General features: G+C 33.8%; 1 protein-coding gene across 1 annotated transcript; it reads right to left on the minus strand.

Moving 5' to 3' along the window:
- Positions 1-11,375: 11,375 nt before the first annotated feature.
- LOC112726740 (uncharacterized) lies at positions 11,376-17,448 on the minus strand. The gene is made up of 10 exons (XM_025776251.3): positions 17,168-17,448; positions 17,015-17,077; positions 16,533-16,665; positions 15,516-15,753; positions 15,212-15,340; positions 15,085-15,134; positions 14,905-15,002; positions 14,471-14,758; positions 12,921-13,389; positions 11,376-11,882 (listed from the first exon to the last, which is right to left on the minus strand). Exons 2-10 carry the CDS (start codon positions 17,063-17,065, stop codon positions 11,794-11,796), a joined length of 1,545 nt encoding a protein of 514 aa, XP_025632036.1. The 5' UTR covers positions 17,066-17,077; positions 17,168-17,448; the 3' UTR covers positions 11,376-11,793.
- Between the last annotated feature and the right edge of the window lie 352 nt (positions 17,449-17,800).

The following is a 17,800-nucleotide window of genomic DNA, read 5'->3' on the forward strand; positions in this document are numbered from 1 at the left end:
CAGGTTGTCGGACTCCATAACCTTGTACTCAACTCCATGCCGAATACTGTAATCTTTTACACTCAACACGGCTTCCTCTTTACTCTGGAAAGATTGGCCAATCTGAAATTCAGTCATAGGTGTCCCATCATGCATCTCCTGCCCATCGAATGTTGCATCTACATTCTGCTGTTGGCCGATGGCTTCCAAGTTCAAAGAAGGGAGGTGGGGAGGGTACTCTTGTGTTCCAGAACCGGAACCTCCATGGGTTGAACGTCCACCTCTTGGAATATCATCATCACTGTCCCCACCAATATCGACAGGCTCCGCATCCGAATCATCGTCAAACAGTGCATTCTCAACTCGATCCGGTCCGGCATCGCATTCAAAATCAGGAACAACAGGAGCAATATATGCATGAACAGCCCCAGCATATTCGGACTCAGCATTCGGAACTGCCGCTGCTACCACAGGCATCGATGTTGATGCACCACCAGCTGGGGTCGACTGAGGATTAGGTGCCGATGCCCCAGAGCTATCCACACCATCTTCCAACTTCGCAAGCAGCTCAGGTATCCTCACCTCCGGAAAACTACGCCTACAGTGAAACAAGACCTGCAAGTCTTCATCCGACCCAATCACGAAGGTCTCATATCTCACACCAGTTGACACAACGGCAATGGGAATCTTGTAAAATAAATTTTTTACCCACTTCGTCCCACAGGTACCGAACTTCCGTAATATGCTTAACTTAATCTCTGCCAACGTATTCGACGATCGGATAAAAACACTAAGCGGTTCTCTATCTATGAATTTTACACCATGCCTTTTGCTCTTTTGAATTTTTCCAGAGCAGTGAACCAGAGCCACAAAACTATCCTCCCCATCCATTTGTGAATAACACTCTACCTCTCCACATTTGGCCCCTCCATGGTTTATATAGGTAGTCCCATTCAGCACACTACACGTAAACCGCTACTGCCAATAGCGGTTTACACTCACACACACACGTAAACCGCTGCTGCCAGCAGCGGTTTACACTCACACATTCACACACATAAACCGCTGCTGTCAGTAGCGATTTATATAAAATAGTGAAACAATGCATTTGCGTATTAAATTTGAAAACAATACATTTACGTAATATTGAGGATGAAATAATTTAATAACGTAAATTGCCCTATATATAATGTAATGGAATCTATACATTATTCAATTAATGATTTAATTGAACATACACGAATTGCTTTGTCATTGGCCATTATGTTTTCTAGGTCAGTTTGGGATATTGGGAATTCATAGTACGATAATGATGATTAATCCCAGCTTTTCCGGTCATAATAAATTTTAATTTGATTAGAAAAATAATCGCCATGCTAACAAACAAAGGGTATTTATATTTTACTATATATTTTCGGGTCATACGATAGAGAAATATTATAAGCTATATATAAATAAAACTAGGCTAGAGTTTAAGATTAACCTGCAGATAATTAAGGGTAATGTTAAGTAGACAAAAAAAAACAGCTAAAATTTACTTTATTTAGCATTAATTAATTATTACAATAATTAATAAATACTAAACAAAGCAAATTATGATTATTTTGGCTGATTTTTTTTTGTTACCAAACATTTTCGGATAATTAATTAGTACTAAAATAAAATTAAACTTGCAAAGAAGCGGACATAAACTAAAGACAGACAATTGAGCTCTAAAATTAATGGTCCTGTGGGGTCAAATTATTGATTGGAATTATATACTACTCTTTTTCTCGTATGAGTATGAACATGATTATGATTATGAAAGCAAAACATATTACTAGTACACTATAGCTAGTACGTAATTAACTACCATAATGATGATATTATTGAATGGGTGATATAATAATTGACTAATATATGACAAATCTAGGAACTATTAATTATTTGAACCAATTTAAAAAGTGTGAATAGGTATGAAAGGAACATTATTAGACTTGTTGATTACTGTATTATTACTTCTGAAATCAACACATTATTTGAAAGGGATTTCCTCCAAATTGGCGGAGACACATGCCTTCAACTGAATTAATTATTATGTATATATATTAGCATATATAATCATAATTAATATATTAATCATACACTCAAATTACTCACTAATATATTTAATAAATATATATGTAATTTAATTTATTTTTAATATATATTTATTTTTTAATATATATTTTATACTAATAATTAAATTTAAAGATTGATTTTAATGTACACATAATATAGTCGCAAGTCGCAAGTATATATATTCATGTGTTGGGGGTTTTATTTGTTCTCAAGTACATGCATATCAAACTTCACAAATCACAATGAAATGTTGATCGAGGAAGATATGCTTCAACGGGGTGAGGGAATATATAATATTATATTTGTTCATCTAGATGTTGCAATCGAAGCTAAAATTTAGCATTGAGATAGGATTAGTAGGGTATAGTTTTTAATTAGTGGCGATGATATACACCTTTCTTTATTATTATGATAGGTCTAATATTTCATTTTATTCCGTACATTTATTTACTCAATAACGTTCCGCAAATAGAAAAAGCAATTTTCTAAATAAACCATTACCTACTTATATATAAAGATAAATAGATTCTTGATTTTTTTTTGTAGTCATTTTCGTCATTAAAGAATAAAAATATATTTATATTTTTGACTTCTATAAAATATGAATAAATTAATTCTTTCGTTGAATTCATTCCGTTAGACTCAACAAAAAACTCTAACATGGCAAACGTGAAACTGACATGTCCGTGACAGAATGACATGTGGCTTTAAGCTTTTGAAAACAGGATATATTAGTCCCTAGACACAAAAACGACGCCGTTTCATTACCTTCCCTCTAAACACACTTTAACCCCCTTATACAATACTCAGGCTCGGGTTTGCGTCCCCGCAGTCCCTGGTGCAACCTCATTCTTCTTCGGACGACCCAGCCTCTTCTTCAACTCCGAGCCAGGCTGCACCGCAGGCTCATCTGCAAGCCCTAGCGCGGCCCACACAGGCTCAGCATTCTACTGCCGCTGAGGGGCATTAACATTAACATTTCCAGCCAGCTGTGACTGAGGGTGTGCCTCAAGCTGAGGGAGCTGTGATTGGGGCTGGGGCTGAACCTGGGCCTTACGAGGGCGGCCCCTGGGCCTGGAGGACCCAGAAGGAAAGGGGTTAGGGTCGGTAGCGTCACCAACAACAACAATAACAATATCAAAACTGTTAGAGGACCAAACCCAGGGTTTTGCTCTGAGGAATTAGCGAAATTGAGCTGACCTTGGCGTAGGGAGGGTGGCTGGAGCAGCGTTCGTTCCAGTGGTGGCTGGCGGCAGAGGAGAGTGGTTGTTCGGCTCCTGGAGAAAGGGCTTTGAGATTTGGGGAGGAATTTGGCCTTTTAGGTAGGGCATTTCAAAAATTAAGATGCAGGCGCATTCGATGGTGCATTCGATGCCTTCTCAGGTGCTGGTGCAGCAGTCGATGAAAACGTTCCAGGACGAGAGCATGGATGGGTTGCCGAATTCTTACTTCACTTGGAGGAGGATTTTTTTTTCGTGTGGGCTGCACTTCTCTGAAAATACTACAAAAGACACCCATATCAACAGAACTATGGAAAGAAGGAACATGGAGATGGTACTGGTGCTTGCCATTATTGTGTTTGGGATTGATGCTATTATTGTTGTGAAAATGTTTGGGGCCTGAAAGGTGTTTATAAAGCAATGAGCATGATCTGTTCGGGGAGGAAGGGCACGGTGGCGGGGATGGTTCATGGTTGGCATGGGGAGGGTGTTGGTGGCTGGACCTGCTGGTGGAGGGATCAAGGATGGGTCCATGGAGAGAGAAGGAGATAGGAAATGAGATTTTTATGTGGGGGTGGAAATTGGGAATTGGGAAATGAAGAAGATAGAGAAGGAGGTAGTGAAACGACATCGTTTTCGTGTCTGGGTCTAATATGTCATGTTTTCAAAAAACTCAAAGCCACGTGTCGTTCCGTCACGGACAGGTCAACTTCACGTTTGTCATGTCAGAGTTTTCCGTCGGGTCCAACAAAGTGAATTCAACGGAAGGATTAATTTGTCTACGTTTTACAGAGATCAGGGACATGGATGTATTTTTCATTTTTCGAAGACGAAAATGTCCGCGAAAAAAAGGTCAGGAACTTATTTATCATTTTCTCTACATATTATTTCATACATTTTTCAACAAAATAATTAATATTTTATATCAAAATAATCAAACATTATTAATAATACTTTTTTTTATAAATACTTCGTATATTCAATAGTTAATTAATGATTAATTTTTTATATTTTTATTTTTTATTTGATTTCTATTACTAAGCGGCAAGATAGTTAAGAATAATCAAATTTTTATTGTTCAAATTTTTTATCTCTTTTTTAAGTTTAATTATTTTATTGATTTTTATAATTTTATCAAATTTTAATTATGTTTTTATATATATTTTTTAAATTAAGTTCTTAAACCAATTTTTTTAATTAAGTCCTTTTTTTATAACAAATTTGGTCTTTCTAATTTAATCAAATTTTTAATTAAGTTTTTATATATATTTTTTTAATTAGATTCTTGAATTAATTTTTTTTTAATTAGCTCTATCTTAACAGTTTATAAAAATAATTAAAAATAAATAAATTTATCAATATACTCATCATTTACTCTTTACAAATCATTCATTTTCAATAGAGTTCTAACTCTCCTCACTTCTCCCTAACTTTTTTTCCTTCTCTATTTTTTTCTCATATCTTGTAAACACGGATTCAAGCCAACTATTTTCAGGAATGTTTGGCTAATAAGCAAAACACAATAATAAAAAATGCTACACTACACGCCACATTCAGTAAATAACATAACCTTCACAGCAAAAATAAATCAAAAACAAGTTTAATAAAACAAATCTATGTGCCAATAAGGAATGCAACATACCAATGCCAATACCCCTAATCAAGACCCAATTTTACGCATTAGTGTTTTTGATATGATTGATTACACTTTCTGATTCATCTGATGGTAGCAACTCTTTATACAAAAGGAGAAATGCACAGTCCGAGAAAAAAGAAAAAGAAAAGAAAGACATACAACTTGAAAAATGAAGAACCGAGTGATGTAAAAATTCAGCCAGCAGTTATTGTCAATTTGGTTAATAACTGAAAGAAGAAAAAAAAATAAGGAAAACCAACAGCTTATGTCAAATTTGTCAGAGTTGATGAGTTTGAAGAAGGAGAAGCAGAGGGAGGCAAGGGCGAGAGTGAGACGAGATTTGCCCGAGCCATTGGCACTAACAATGACGACGATCTTGTCCTTGCGGCGGTGGAAGGATGCGTCCATGGGAGGAAGTGGGGCGTGGTTGTGATGATATTGGAGGTGGAAGAAAAGGGTGTAAAGAAGGGGTAACAATGGCAGCGGAGTAAGAGTGAGAAGGAGGAGAGTAAAGAGGCAGGGTTATTTTGTCATTTTAAAAGAGAAAAGGGTCAAATTTTGGAAACTTTACAAAGGAAAAGTATATGAAAACAATAAATTTAGTGTACAATCGGTATAATAAGGGTAAAAAAAATTAAGATTTAATGATAATTAATTTAATTAATTTTTAATAATTTTTCATTTTGAATTTAAAAAAATAAGGATTTACAACAATAGCACTTACATATATCGCAACGCCTTCTCCGTATGTGATTTCACTTCTTCAGAATCTTCTTGTCGTCCGGTCTCTTCCCTTCTCACCGGTCCGTCGCCGCTAGGAACACTAGTTGCCCTGTTCATCGTGGATGTCCGAGCACTCCCTTCACGCACAAAGAGTGATTCGTGCAGCCTCCCAACACGGCGGTAGTGCAGCCCCCCGGCAGCCGGCGTCCCTCGCGCACATTGCGTCCCTTGCGCAACCCACCAACACGCCGGCCGTGCAGGCCGCACCGCAGGCCGCCACCTCCCATTGTGCCGTTTGTGCGCCGCCCTTCCTCCCACCGATTCAACTCCTTCTCCTCTTCCATCTTTGGCCGCTGCGCGTTTGGGTTCGAAGCCCACGGAACAGATTTACAATCTCGCCTAGCTAAAGTTGTCGTTGTGTGGCTGCTCCGTCGCCGGATCTCCTCCCTTGTCTCCATGCGTCGATACGTCGACGTCGACTCTCTCCGATCTATCCCGCAAATGTGCTGGATGTTCAATTCATTAGGTATGTAGATGGTTATTTTAATTTTTAATTGGATGGTTATTTTGTTTGATTCAGTTTAAGTATATACAATTAACCAATGATAGATGGTCATTTCACTAGGTAGCCAGATGATTATTTTAATAACTACGTGGATGGTTGTTTGATAACGATTCCACGACGATGACGGGGGAGGGGCTATAGGGGGTGGACGATGATGGCCGGTGAGGGAACTTCTAACAACCAGAAAGGTGGGATGATTGATGAGAGGATGGGGGTGTCAGACGGTTTGGGGGGAAGAAAGTGTTTGGATGAATTCCTTTGGTAAATTAGAATTGAGATGGTTACTTTTTTGAAATAATTGTTTGGGTTTCTTTTTTTTCTTGTATTGGGCCAAATTCGAAGCTCATTGTTCACATTATTAAGATTTCTCATTGTCTTCCTAGCGGAGTTCATTTACTAATTACTCATGATATTTTTAATTTAAAAATAGAATATTCTATTAACCAAAAATTTTTTGCACGCAGGAACTTAATTAAAAAATTTAAAATAGTTTAAGAATTTAATTAAAAAATATATATAAAAATCTAATTATAAATTTAGTGAAATTATACATACCAACAGAATAATTAAATTTTTTATTTATTTTTAATAGTAGTGTTAGATGAATAGAGTTAGTTGTAATAATTTTTTTTATTCCGATTAAGCTATTTTGTTTTTTTTTATAACTAATTTCCTAATAATCTATTATAACTGCCTCAAATGCAGTTAGGAAGCTTCACCAATGTATACTCCTATGTTTCAAGCTTGAAATTGTCAGCTGCAGATTCACTTGTCCTAACTTGGCCTTTGTTGTTAGGAAAGCGTCCCAATATATGCACGGTCCAAACGTTACAACACTGAAAAAGTGTTAAAGAGAATGAGATATCTAAAAGACAGTTTTTTATGATTTGTTGTTTTCTAAGTCGCCTGATTTCAGATTTTTTGCATTTGCAGATACGAACTGGGCTGGAAACTTGAATGATAGGAAGTTTATAATTAGATTTTGTGTGTATCTTGAGAGTAATTTGATATCTTAGAAGAAGAATAAACAGACCAAAAACTCAGTCGTAGCACTACAAAGGTAAAATACAAGTCAATTGCAACTGCCCAAAACTGAAATTATGGGCTTGCCGCAGCTTTTGAAGGAACTTAACATACTACAATTGGTTTCACCAACGACTTATTATTGCGATAATCAAAGTTTGTGTCTACTAGTTGCTAATCCAACTCTCCACAGTATGTGTAAATATGTGGAGATTGATCTTCATTTTGTTAGATTTTAGTGGCTAAGAAGCTCTTTTATGTTGTTCATATTCCAACATTAGATCAAATTGATGGTATGCTGACTAAACTATTGTCTCTAAATCTCTTTCATAAGTTTAGAAGCAAATTAAGGTATTGTTTGGTTTGAGAGAAAATGAAAAGAAAGAAAAAAAAAAGTGAAAAGAAAATGGATGAAAAGATCCATTTTCTTTTGTTTGGATATCAAAAAAAATAGTAAGAAAGAAAAATGTTTGTGTGGGACTCACTAAAAAAAATTTTTGATAAGGAAAAAGATAAGGAATTTTTTTTATGTATTTTTAATAAGGGATAAGTATTGTTTTAATTCTTAACGTTGAGGGTCAGAATCGAAACCGTTCCCAACGTAATTTTTGATTTAGAATCATCTTTAACGTTTTTTTCGTATTAAAATTGTCCTTTTAACTTTTTACTGACAAAAATATCCTTTACCATTACCAACACCTTTACCAGTTACCACCACCAGCATCTCCCTTACTCCACCACCACCACCTCCCTTACTCCCATCAAATACTAATAATCAGAATCAGAATCAAATTCAAAAGCAAAAACAACATCAAATTCAACAAGTACCCAATTCAACAACATCAAATTCAGAATCAACAACATCAAATTCAACAACAAAATCAACACACAAAATCAGAATCAGAAGCAGAATCAGAAGCAGAAAGCAAATGCAGAAGCAAAAGAAAATGCAGATGCAGAAGAAGAAGCAGATGCAGATACAAAAGCATATCAGAAGCAGATGCAGATGCAGAAGAAGGAGCAGATGCAGAAGCCGAAGCAGAACCACCGGCGCTTCCCCGACAGCTCAGCGGCGTGGTCTCCCTCCAAAGCCCGATGACGATGCGACGGCGGCGGCGAGCCCTAGTAGCGCCGGCGCATCTCCTTTCCCTCTTCTCTTCTCCCCCGTCACAGCCCCTCTCTCCTTTTTTCTTTCTTTCGGCGACTCCAAGCTTCGCCGGCGCTGTCCCCCCTCCCCCCTCCCCCTCTCACTTTCCCATTTTCCTCCCCCTCGCGCCTTTCCCCTTTTCCCCTCCCTCCCCCCTCGCGTTCTTTTGTTTTTTTTTATTTTATAATTTTTTTTATTTATTAGAATAGGGGTAATTTAGTAATAAAATTAAAAATTTTATTAAATAAGACGATTTTAATATGAAATAAAACATTAAGGATGATTCTAAATAAAAAATTATGTTGAGAACGATTTCGATTCTGACCCTTAACTTTAGGGATCAAAACAATACTTATCCCTTTCAATAATATCATTAGTTATATTATTATTAACAATTATTAATATAAAATTAATTTTAATATATTATTATAATAGAAATTCACATTTAAATATTATATGTATTAGATAAGTAATTTAAATCAAATATATAAAATTGTAATATTTTATAATATTTATAAAATATAATGAAAAATAAATAAATAAAATATTTATACTTTATTTTATGATAAAGATAGATTTATTATAGTCACCAATATTTTACATATAATACACACTTTAATTTACATATAATGTAGATAAAGATATTAAAATAATTTTATTCTATTATGATTTTTTCTTTTTTTATTTTTTTTATCCAAAAAAAAAAAAATTCTATTTTCTTTTCATCTATTTTTTCTTTATTCAAACAAAACATAAAAAATTCACCTTTTTTTTTTCTATTTATTTTTCTCTCATTTTTTTTTTCACTATCTATCCAAACAAAGTGTGAGGGTCTGTGACAAACCCTGACCTTAGTTTCAGGGGTGTTAGATGAATAGAGTTAATTGTAGTCGTTTTTCTATTTGGGTTAAACTATTGTTTCTGTTATAACTGATTTCCTAATCTGTTATAACTACCTCAAATACAGTTAGGTAGCTATTAGGAAATGTGGCTACATTATTAAATAGTCTCAGTCAATTCACCAGTGTATCATCCTTTACTTAATCATTTCTCTAATGTTTTACTTCAGTTCTTCTCTCTTGTTCTTTATCAATGCTCTCGGCACTTTCTTTCAATTCCTCTCAATCATCACAGGTTCATCGAGGATTACACACACCATTAAATAAATAAATAAATAACTCGCCCATACTTTATTTTTCAAGCTTTTTTATGTTTTATTCTTTTGTAAACATTATTGTGATATATATTAGTTGTTAAATCTTTGTAGGATCCAAAAAGATCGGCTGCAAATCAATACAATCAATCTCATCAGATAATTGCATGCATTGTTAACATCAGATTTTGCATCTGATGCTCCAGCTCTGTATCACAATATATGCCTGTATATATGTCAAAACTCAACGATATCTGAACAATAAAATTGTAAAAATATTATTCAAATAAAAAAGCATAGTAAAATGTTATAATTAAAGCTAGACCTGCTCAAAAATACTGTGAAAAATGTATATATGTGAAAATGTTAAAAATATACTAGTACTATATATATGACTTAAGAGCATCTCCAATGCATTAATTTTTCAAGGTTCCATTTTTTTTTCTGACACAATAAAGTCTCAACTGTTAGAGAGAAAGAGAGTAACGTCTCTGCTCATGGATCGAAGGAAGAAGAATTCCTCGTCAGAGGGACTTGTGATTGCAAATGATAATTAAATTATAATTAATTAAATAATAATTAATTAATTATTAATTATAATATTTATTATAATTAGTAATTAATTATTATTTAAATAATTATATTAAATCATAATTAATATTATTTAAATAATTATATTTTTATTTAATTAACAATTTATATTAATTATTTAAATTATAATTAATTAAATTTATTTACATAAAAAAATAAATTTAAACGTTTTTACATTATAAAATAATTTTTGTTTGAATTATTTATTTTTATTTATAAATTTAAAAATATTAATCATATTACAAAATTAGCCATTGCAAAATTAATCGTTAAAAATTAGTCGTTATTATGTTATTGTTATTATTAATAAATTAATATTAATATTTTTTAATAATAAATTATTTTTGAATTTATAAATTTAAATAATATTATTGTAAAAAAATAGTAATTATATTAATTTTAATTACTTTAAATTATTAATTAAGTAGGACCATAATAAAGACTAAAGTTAGTTCTTTCTAATGGAGAAGAGAGAGATGTTTTGAGTTCTTATTTACTGTTTATGGCGCAAAAACTGATCTGAAATTACTTTATATGACAGGTGAACCATAAATAAAAACTGGAATGAGTTTCTTACTGGAGATGGTCTAAAACATCCTAAATTCCTTACTAAACTAGAAAAGTGCTATGATAGTGGTATTACTTTCTACAAAGTTCAACTTATTTGCAATTAAAAATGTTTTCTCGTATTTAATAGTCAAGAGAAAAAGAACAAAAGGAAAAGGAAAATCTTGCAAGTGGAGAATTCTACGATACGCAATAACCTTTCCTTACGAATATTGATATAATGCTGTGATGACCACGTGATTCATCGTGTTCAATTCATTCATATGGCTATGGAATTTTAGTTCATTATCCTTGAGATATATATCACCATTCCCAATGAAAAGAACCCGCATTATCATTTCCATCAAAATATATATAAAAATTTCAATAATTAGTGCATAAGCATAGTGCACACATGAGAGGCTCGATCAAATTAATACAATTTCTGATGAATTAGCAACGTTCCTAATTCTATAGGCCGAAGGGGGTAACCTTGGAGCAATGGCCTTCGTGTGGAAAACGGGGACAGGATTCAGTTTCATTTTTCTTTTTGGTTGGAAAGAAAGAAATGCATCTGATGCTTTTGTCTCAAATGATGAACGTACTTGTATGCTTTTCATGCATGCATTTTTTTTTTCTTGTAGAGAGAGAGGACGGGGATCAAAAGTAATAAAAACGTTGAATAATGATGATTACCTCAACCTTAAAGTACTTTTTTTTATTGGTTGCGAATACTGTTTCTTTGAACTGATTACATTTTTTTTTCCCTGGAGTTAGTTTAGAACCTTTGTAAGTAACTAGTTTGAAAAAGTTAACAAGACTTCTTCCACACAACTATTTGGGTAGCTATTTATGTTTCTAGTTTTTTCTATTAGATAAATAAGTACATAAACCTCTTTCACTTCAACTGAAGGCATATAATATAGGGAAGCTTTTAAATATACTGGTATATCGGTGTTTCAGTCATTTTTAATCGTTGATCTTAATTATATATATTATATATATTTTTTATAATTAAGATCAACAGTTAAAAATTTTTAAAACACCGGTATACCAATACACTTAAAATTTTTTCTATAATATAAAACTGATAGGATGGTGATGGAACAGTCATCTGAGCTGCCATTTAGGAGCTTCTTCGTCCAAGACGATGGCGATTCCTCTTGGAGGATTCACGTTCCACCTAGTTCCCAACTTGTCTGCAAGAGATAGATTCGCAACCAAGTGAGCCAGACCATTACCTTCTCCCACCAGTAAATAAAGCTTGACCCAAGGAAATCAAGGGATGGGGAAATAAGAGGCCGAAAGCCAATACAGGGTCGAAGAAAAATCATAGATTTTGAAAACTGAATCGATCATCTTGGCTATTGAAATTCAGCTGTGATTCAAGTGATTTATTATAATAAAATAATAAGTAAAGATATTGTCACTTTTATTTTTGATAAATTTCACTTTCCATATGTTTTTTTATTGTTTGTATGAATTTGTTAAAAAAATGACATCAAAATAAGAGTGACAATACTTATTTTCTTAAATAATATATAAAACTATAAATAAATACATAAAAATATAAACATATTCTAATATAAAACTATTTTTAATTAATACTATTGGTTCATATTTAAAAAAAAATCATAATTAAAGCTAATTCTAATAGCCAACAACAAGAATAATTAAAACATCAACAATAATAAGGTAAACCCAATAACATAGTAGAAACTGATGATGATGAGTTCCGTAAAATTTTGAACCAACAACAGACTCCAAAGATATTAATCATCATTGTTTTGAGGGTCTAAATTTCTCAAATCCCTATATACTAGTGACCAACTTTGACCTCATGTCTGACTCACTAATTCCCAGCTGATTTTCTGGTTCTTACCCAGTTCTTGAACTAGACGGTCTTTGCTATAGACTGAACCGGACCAGAACTGGTTTAAACTGATTTTCAGAATCATGGTTCAAACAAGGGTATAGTATGTGTTTTGTGCATAATAGTTATATTTTGGGTCTGTTGTTGTAATTGCTTTTGTTCTGTGCATAATGAGACCATATCATTAAACTGAAAATACAAACGTGAGCTACATGTATATAAATGTATATTCATGTATATTCTCATCAACTAGAACCTACCTTTCAAAATTTTCCCTTCTAGACGAGCAAAAATAAATTGAATATCAAATTTTGGAGAGAAAAATATATACAGGTACAGCAGAAAGATTTTAGGCTTCATTCACCTTTCCTTTCAAGCCCGTGCCTCTTTTTCTGACCAAGTTCCACAAGTAAATACAAGAGAGCCTCGCACACCTGAGATGCGTCCCCTTCTTTAGGGTCATCATTTAGTGATGAATAAACCATCCACGCATGGTCCAGTTTTCGTTTAGGTCGCACCACAACAGATCCTGGAACTTCTGCATCCCGGCATGTCACAAGCCCATCACTCTTCTCACCATATCTAACCTGCAGCAACTGTGCGCAAGCAGCCATAGCAGCACCTAAGGGCATCACCACAGGAAGTTTTTTAGGTTCGCCAGCAACTGTGGGTAGTTCAGCATGGGCAACATGAGATAACGTCGCTAAAACGGCAGGGGAAATACTAGCTTCAGTGCGAAAGGAAACAATAGGAAGTTCATCTGGTAGATGATGCTCCTTTAAAAACTCCCTCCGCCTTTCATACGTCAAGTCTTCTAAGGCTCTCATGTCACCCTTTGTAATAACAGATAACATGTTAAATGGTATAAAGGGATTTTTAAGTTGACATTCGTAGGAGCTAAAAGAGAATAACTTCAAAAAAAAAAAAAAAAAGTAGAACTTATATGATAGAATTAAATTAAACATAAAACAAACACGAGTAAACTATAGCAGCAAATAAGTAAAATCATGCGCTATACCATTCAATTATGTAATGACTGTATATAGGAAAACTATTTTCATTGACTTGAGACAAGATCCTTGGACTTCTTAAATAAGTTAGCCAAGAACAAACTTAACCCAATCTATAAAGAAGGGAAGTAATCGACAATAGGATCTACTAGAATATAGTAGAGGAGGACATATTAAAGTCTGCTGTCCATTCCTCACGTTTGTCAAAGAGAAGCAACTAGTAAAGGAATAATGTATTTACTTTGTACTCTATAAATTTAATTCAAGTTTATGCCTATCGGAAAAATTGTAAATTACAGTTTACAGGCATTTTAACCTATTTAAACAAACTTATGAATTTAAGCCTTTTGCCCTTTTGGCTAGCTGAGGCATCTATGCATTCACCCAAAGTCTTAAAGACTAGGCTCGGCCTCAGAGAAAGCATATGATAGTAGAAAGCGAAGCTAAATAGCTTGCCTTTGGAAAAAAACAAGGGCTGAGTCTATTAGGCAAAGCTATCTAACCAATTTCCATCCTTTCACCACAGCTTAATAGAATTAACACCAATGAGATGTAATGCAAGTTGATAAGCTTGATATGGATGTTATGTCCGAGGCCTGCTCAAAAAACTAGAAGTTCATATGTTCTCACTGATGTTAGAAGTGTTGTGTGCCCTAGGTCAGAAAAACTTTTGCTGATTAGCTTATATGGTTTTCCTAATAAACAGGCTAAACTGTTTTTGTAGCCATGTGCAAACTACGTAAACATCGGTGCACAGAGTAGGAGTATTTCTCCAATATCTCTGCAAGGAGGTTACTTTGGAAAACCCTGAAGAAAATTCTAGATAGCAGTGGTCAAGGAAATATAATTTAATCAAGAACAATGAAGAAGAATGGAAAGGAGATAATAGAAGAACTCAACATACCTTAATTACTTTACAGATAAGAATCTCAGTAAGTTTTCGTATATTTACATAATCGCCAAGTTGTCCTTCTCGCAGTAGATCTGAAGCTATTGGAGTACCACCATATGGACTTTGTGCTAATGCCAATCCAGCAACCTTATCTTTCAAATCAGACCAATATAATGATAAAGCAGCTGCTGCATCTACTCCTCCCTTGCTATGTCCAAGAAGCAAAACACGTTTGTTTGAACCCCAAGAAATTTCCTCAATATACTCTTTTAGCTCTCTGGCATTTTTCTCAACTGAAGCCTATAATTAATGATCACTCAACATTCAGTAATAGAACATAATAAGAATATGAATGAGATATCTGCATAAAAAGTAGAGTAAGCATTTTCATGAGAACTAGTGAATAACTAATATCCTCAATCATTGTTATTACTATTATGATATACCTCACTATGAATCTTAGCAATATGACAAGTCAAACCCATTTTTGAGAAACTGGCCTTTGTATTGACAAAGTAGAGTGGGCCATGATTGCTAAAAAGACCTGACAAAAGGCAGAACAGTTAGTAGCACCAAAAACAAGGTTGCATGGTTGATCTCATATTGAGCATAAGCAGTCACTTTACCTGGTATTAACAAATAAATCATAGAATTTGGTAACCTATGAACACCATGCCTGTCAAAGTAAGAACAACTAAGTTAGCAAATCACTTATAGCTAGCATTTTAGGGAAAAACAAAACAAGATGCTCACTTGATTTCATCAAGAATCTCATGAAACCTCTCCGTTCCATCTTCAACTGGGGGCATTCCAGGATCACGTCCAAGCCATCCTATATCATCGGCAGATCCACGCACAGTCCTCCGAGCCCGCTCAATCAAGCTGAAGCAAGTAGAAGAAGGAAAATGTGTAGTTTAAAAACATGGTGACCTATACAAGAAGTATTTACTAGGTACAGTATGTGTATATATATATAATGAAATAATTGAACTGAATGAAGACAAAAATGATGCAATATTAACAGTCAGATTCATGTTTGTTTCTTGGCAAACAATACCTTTGGAAGAGGGGAATTCCAGTTTGTCCAGAAGGATTTGATCTTACTAGTGCACCGGCATTTCCTGATGAATCTCCAACAGAAGTCTCTGTGATGTCCTCATTTGTATTCAGAGGTGCATAAGAAGTTTGAAATGTTTTATTAGAAGAAGATGCCTCAGTTTCCCCTGAAGCAAAAGACACAAGCTCTTGTGCATGAACGCCAGAAGAGTCACTGGAATCTCCAGAGGAATGTTCTACTGAAAATTTGATAATAGCCTTGAGGTCAAAATTGCAAAACTAAATACTTTGTAGTGAGTACAATATATATAATATGATTGTACAAATAATGATAACATGAGGGAAGGTAACGCATCATAGAATTGTTAGGACATGACAATAAGTCATTCATATTAAAAAAATTTATGTATTCAAAACTACAGACATCTAAGATTCAAATATTTAGAACAGGAGCATATTGAAAAGAATCTAAGTCCTACATTCACACTTCTAGACCATCATCATCACAGGCATGAACACTTAAAGCGTAAAACTATATATTTCTAAAAAATAATTAGATCTCTAATAAACTCTATCTAGAAAAACCATGTTTAAGTTAAAGGTCAAACATTTTACTGGAGAGTAACACTTTGCTATCAATATGTCTCTATTAGTTTTACAGAACCACATTAAAGAAAACTAATAATAATCACATATATTGTGGCTTTGCCAAGGCCTGTAACGGCAAACATTCATTTCACCATAATTCGAAAGCAATGTGATCAAATTCTAGAATATTCAATTCCCAAGCATAAATAAATTTTACAACAGTTGAAGTGTCATAAAACGTATATCATCTTTTCTACTCCAAACTGAAGTCAGATGACTAAGTACCTCCATATTTTTTTTAACTGTTTTCTTTAATAATTCAGCTCAATTATTTTCTCTTAAAGTGACTGGCTGCATAATTCCCCAAACTCATGAAAGAAAAAAGGGATTCAGCTACACCCTGGAAGAAGTAATTAGAAAAGAAGCTTGCCTGAATAATCATAGAAACAACCAGTAAGGAACGACGTTGTTTGTGAAAGATAAGCAGCAGCTTCAGTGAGAGAAGGAACAGATGAAAATATCTGAGGAACAAGTCCATCATTTGCCAAGTCATTTCTTTGTCCCTATAAAAGATAAGTAATACATTCAATCTTCAATTTTTTTGAAAAAAAAATGATAAAAACGTCAATATTGTTTTTTGATCATAAAAGGCCACCTCCAGAGAAAAGGGGGGAAAATCAGCACAATATTCAATTAGCAAAAAATCAATTCGAACCAAACTAGCATTGATAGCGAAGATTTATATGCAAATTGAGCAACAATAAATGAAAAACCACTAAATGCAGCTAACTGCAATAGAAAGGAATCGAAACATTGATGATGGGAAAATGAAAGCTCTATATAGAAAGCCCAAAGAATAAATCAAAATAAAAAGGAATTGAGAAAAAGAAAGGGAGGAAAAAGTTGCGTTACCATTAACGGCGTGTTTGAGTCCGTACGCTGTATATTGGGAGATTGCGCCATGGAAGCAAGATTCTGCAGAACGCCGGAAATTAACTTTGTGTTCATATAATAATTATATTATATTATTGAATAATAAATACATAAATTTATAAAAAAAAATACCTTTGTGGTGTTGTGAATTAGCGATGGGATTGTAGCAAATCGAAGTTGAATCAGCGCACGGAGAGGGAGAGAGGGAGCGTTCTTAGAAATCGAAATTGAAATTGAAAGATTGAATAGTTAATAGTTAATAGATTTAAATTAATTAATAGTTGGTTCTGCCTTCTGCGTTCCATGTTAACGAGGGGTAACAAATAACAATTTAGGAAAAGGATAAACGAACGAGGAAAGCAGACGCCAAACGAGACTACGTCGTTTTGGTTTGCAAGAATTTTTCTTGCCTCAATAATCATTTTTGACTATGAAATATTTGAATGCAAACATTAAAACTAAAGTTAGAAAAAATAGCAAATAAATATCTGACCTTTTAAGTTTTTGATAAATTCATCTCTGACGAAATTTAAATACAAAAAGATTTTTGATTTTAACAAACGAAAGACAATTTAATCTTTTCATCCATTTGTTTCTCACACACCAAACAAAACTGGCTGACATAGTTAAAACGGTGTCCGTTACGGTGCCACATTGGAAGAAGGATAAAGTTTAAAAGACAAAAAATTCTTAGCTGTTAAAAATGGCATCGTTTTAAATGTTAGTCCTAATGAGATTTAAATTGGGTAGAGAAACGGCGCATGC

Source organism: Arachis hypogaea, chromosome 12, assembly GCF_003086295.3.
Source record: "Arachis hypogaea cultivar Tifrunner chromosome 12, arahy.Tifrunner.gnm2.J5K5, whole genome shotgun sequence".
Classification (NCBI taxonomy): domain Eukaryota; kingdom Viridiplantae; phylum Streptophyta; class Magnoliopsida; order Fabales; family Fabaceae; genus Arachis; species Arachis hypogaea.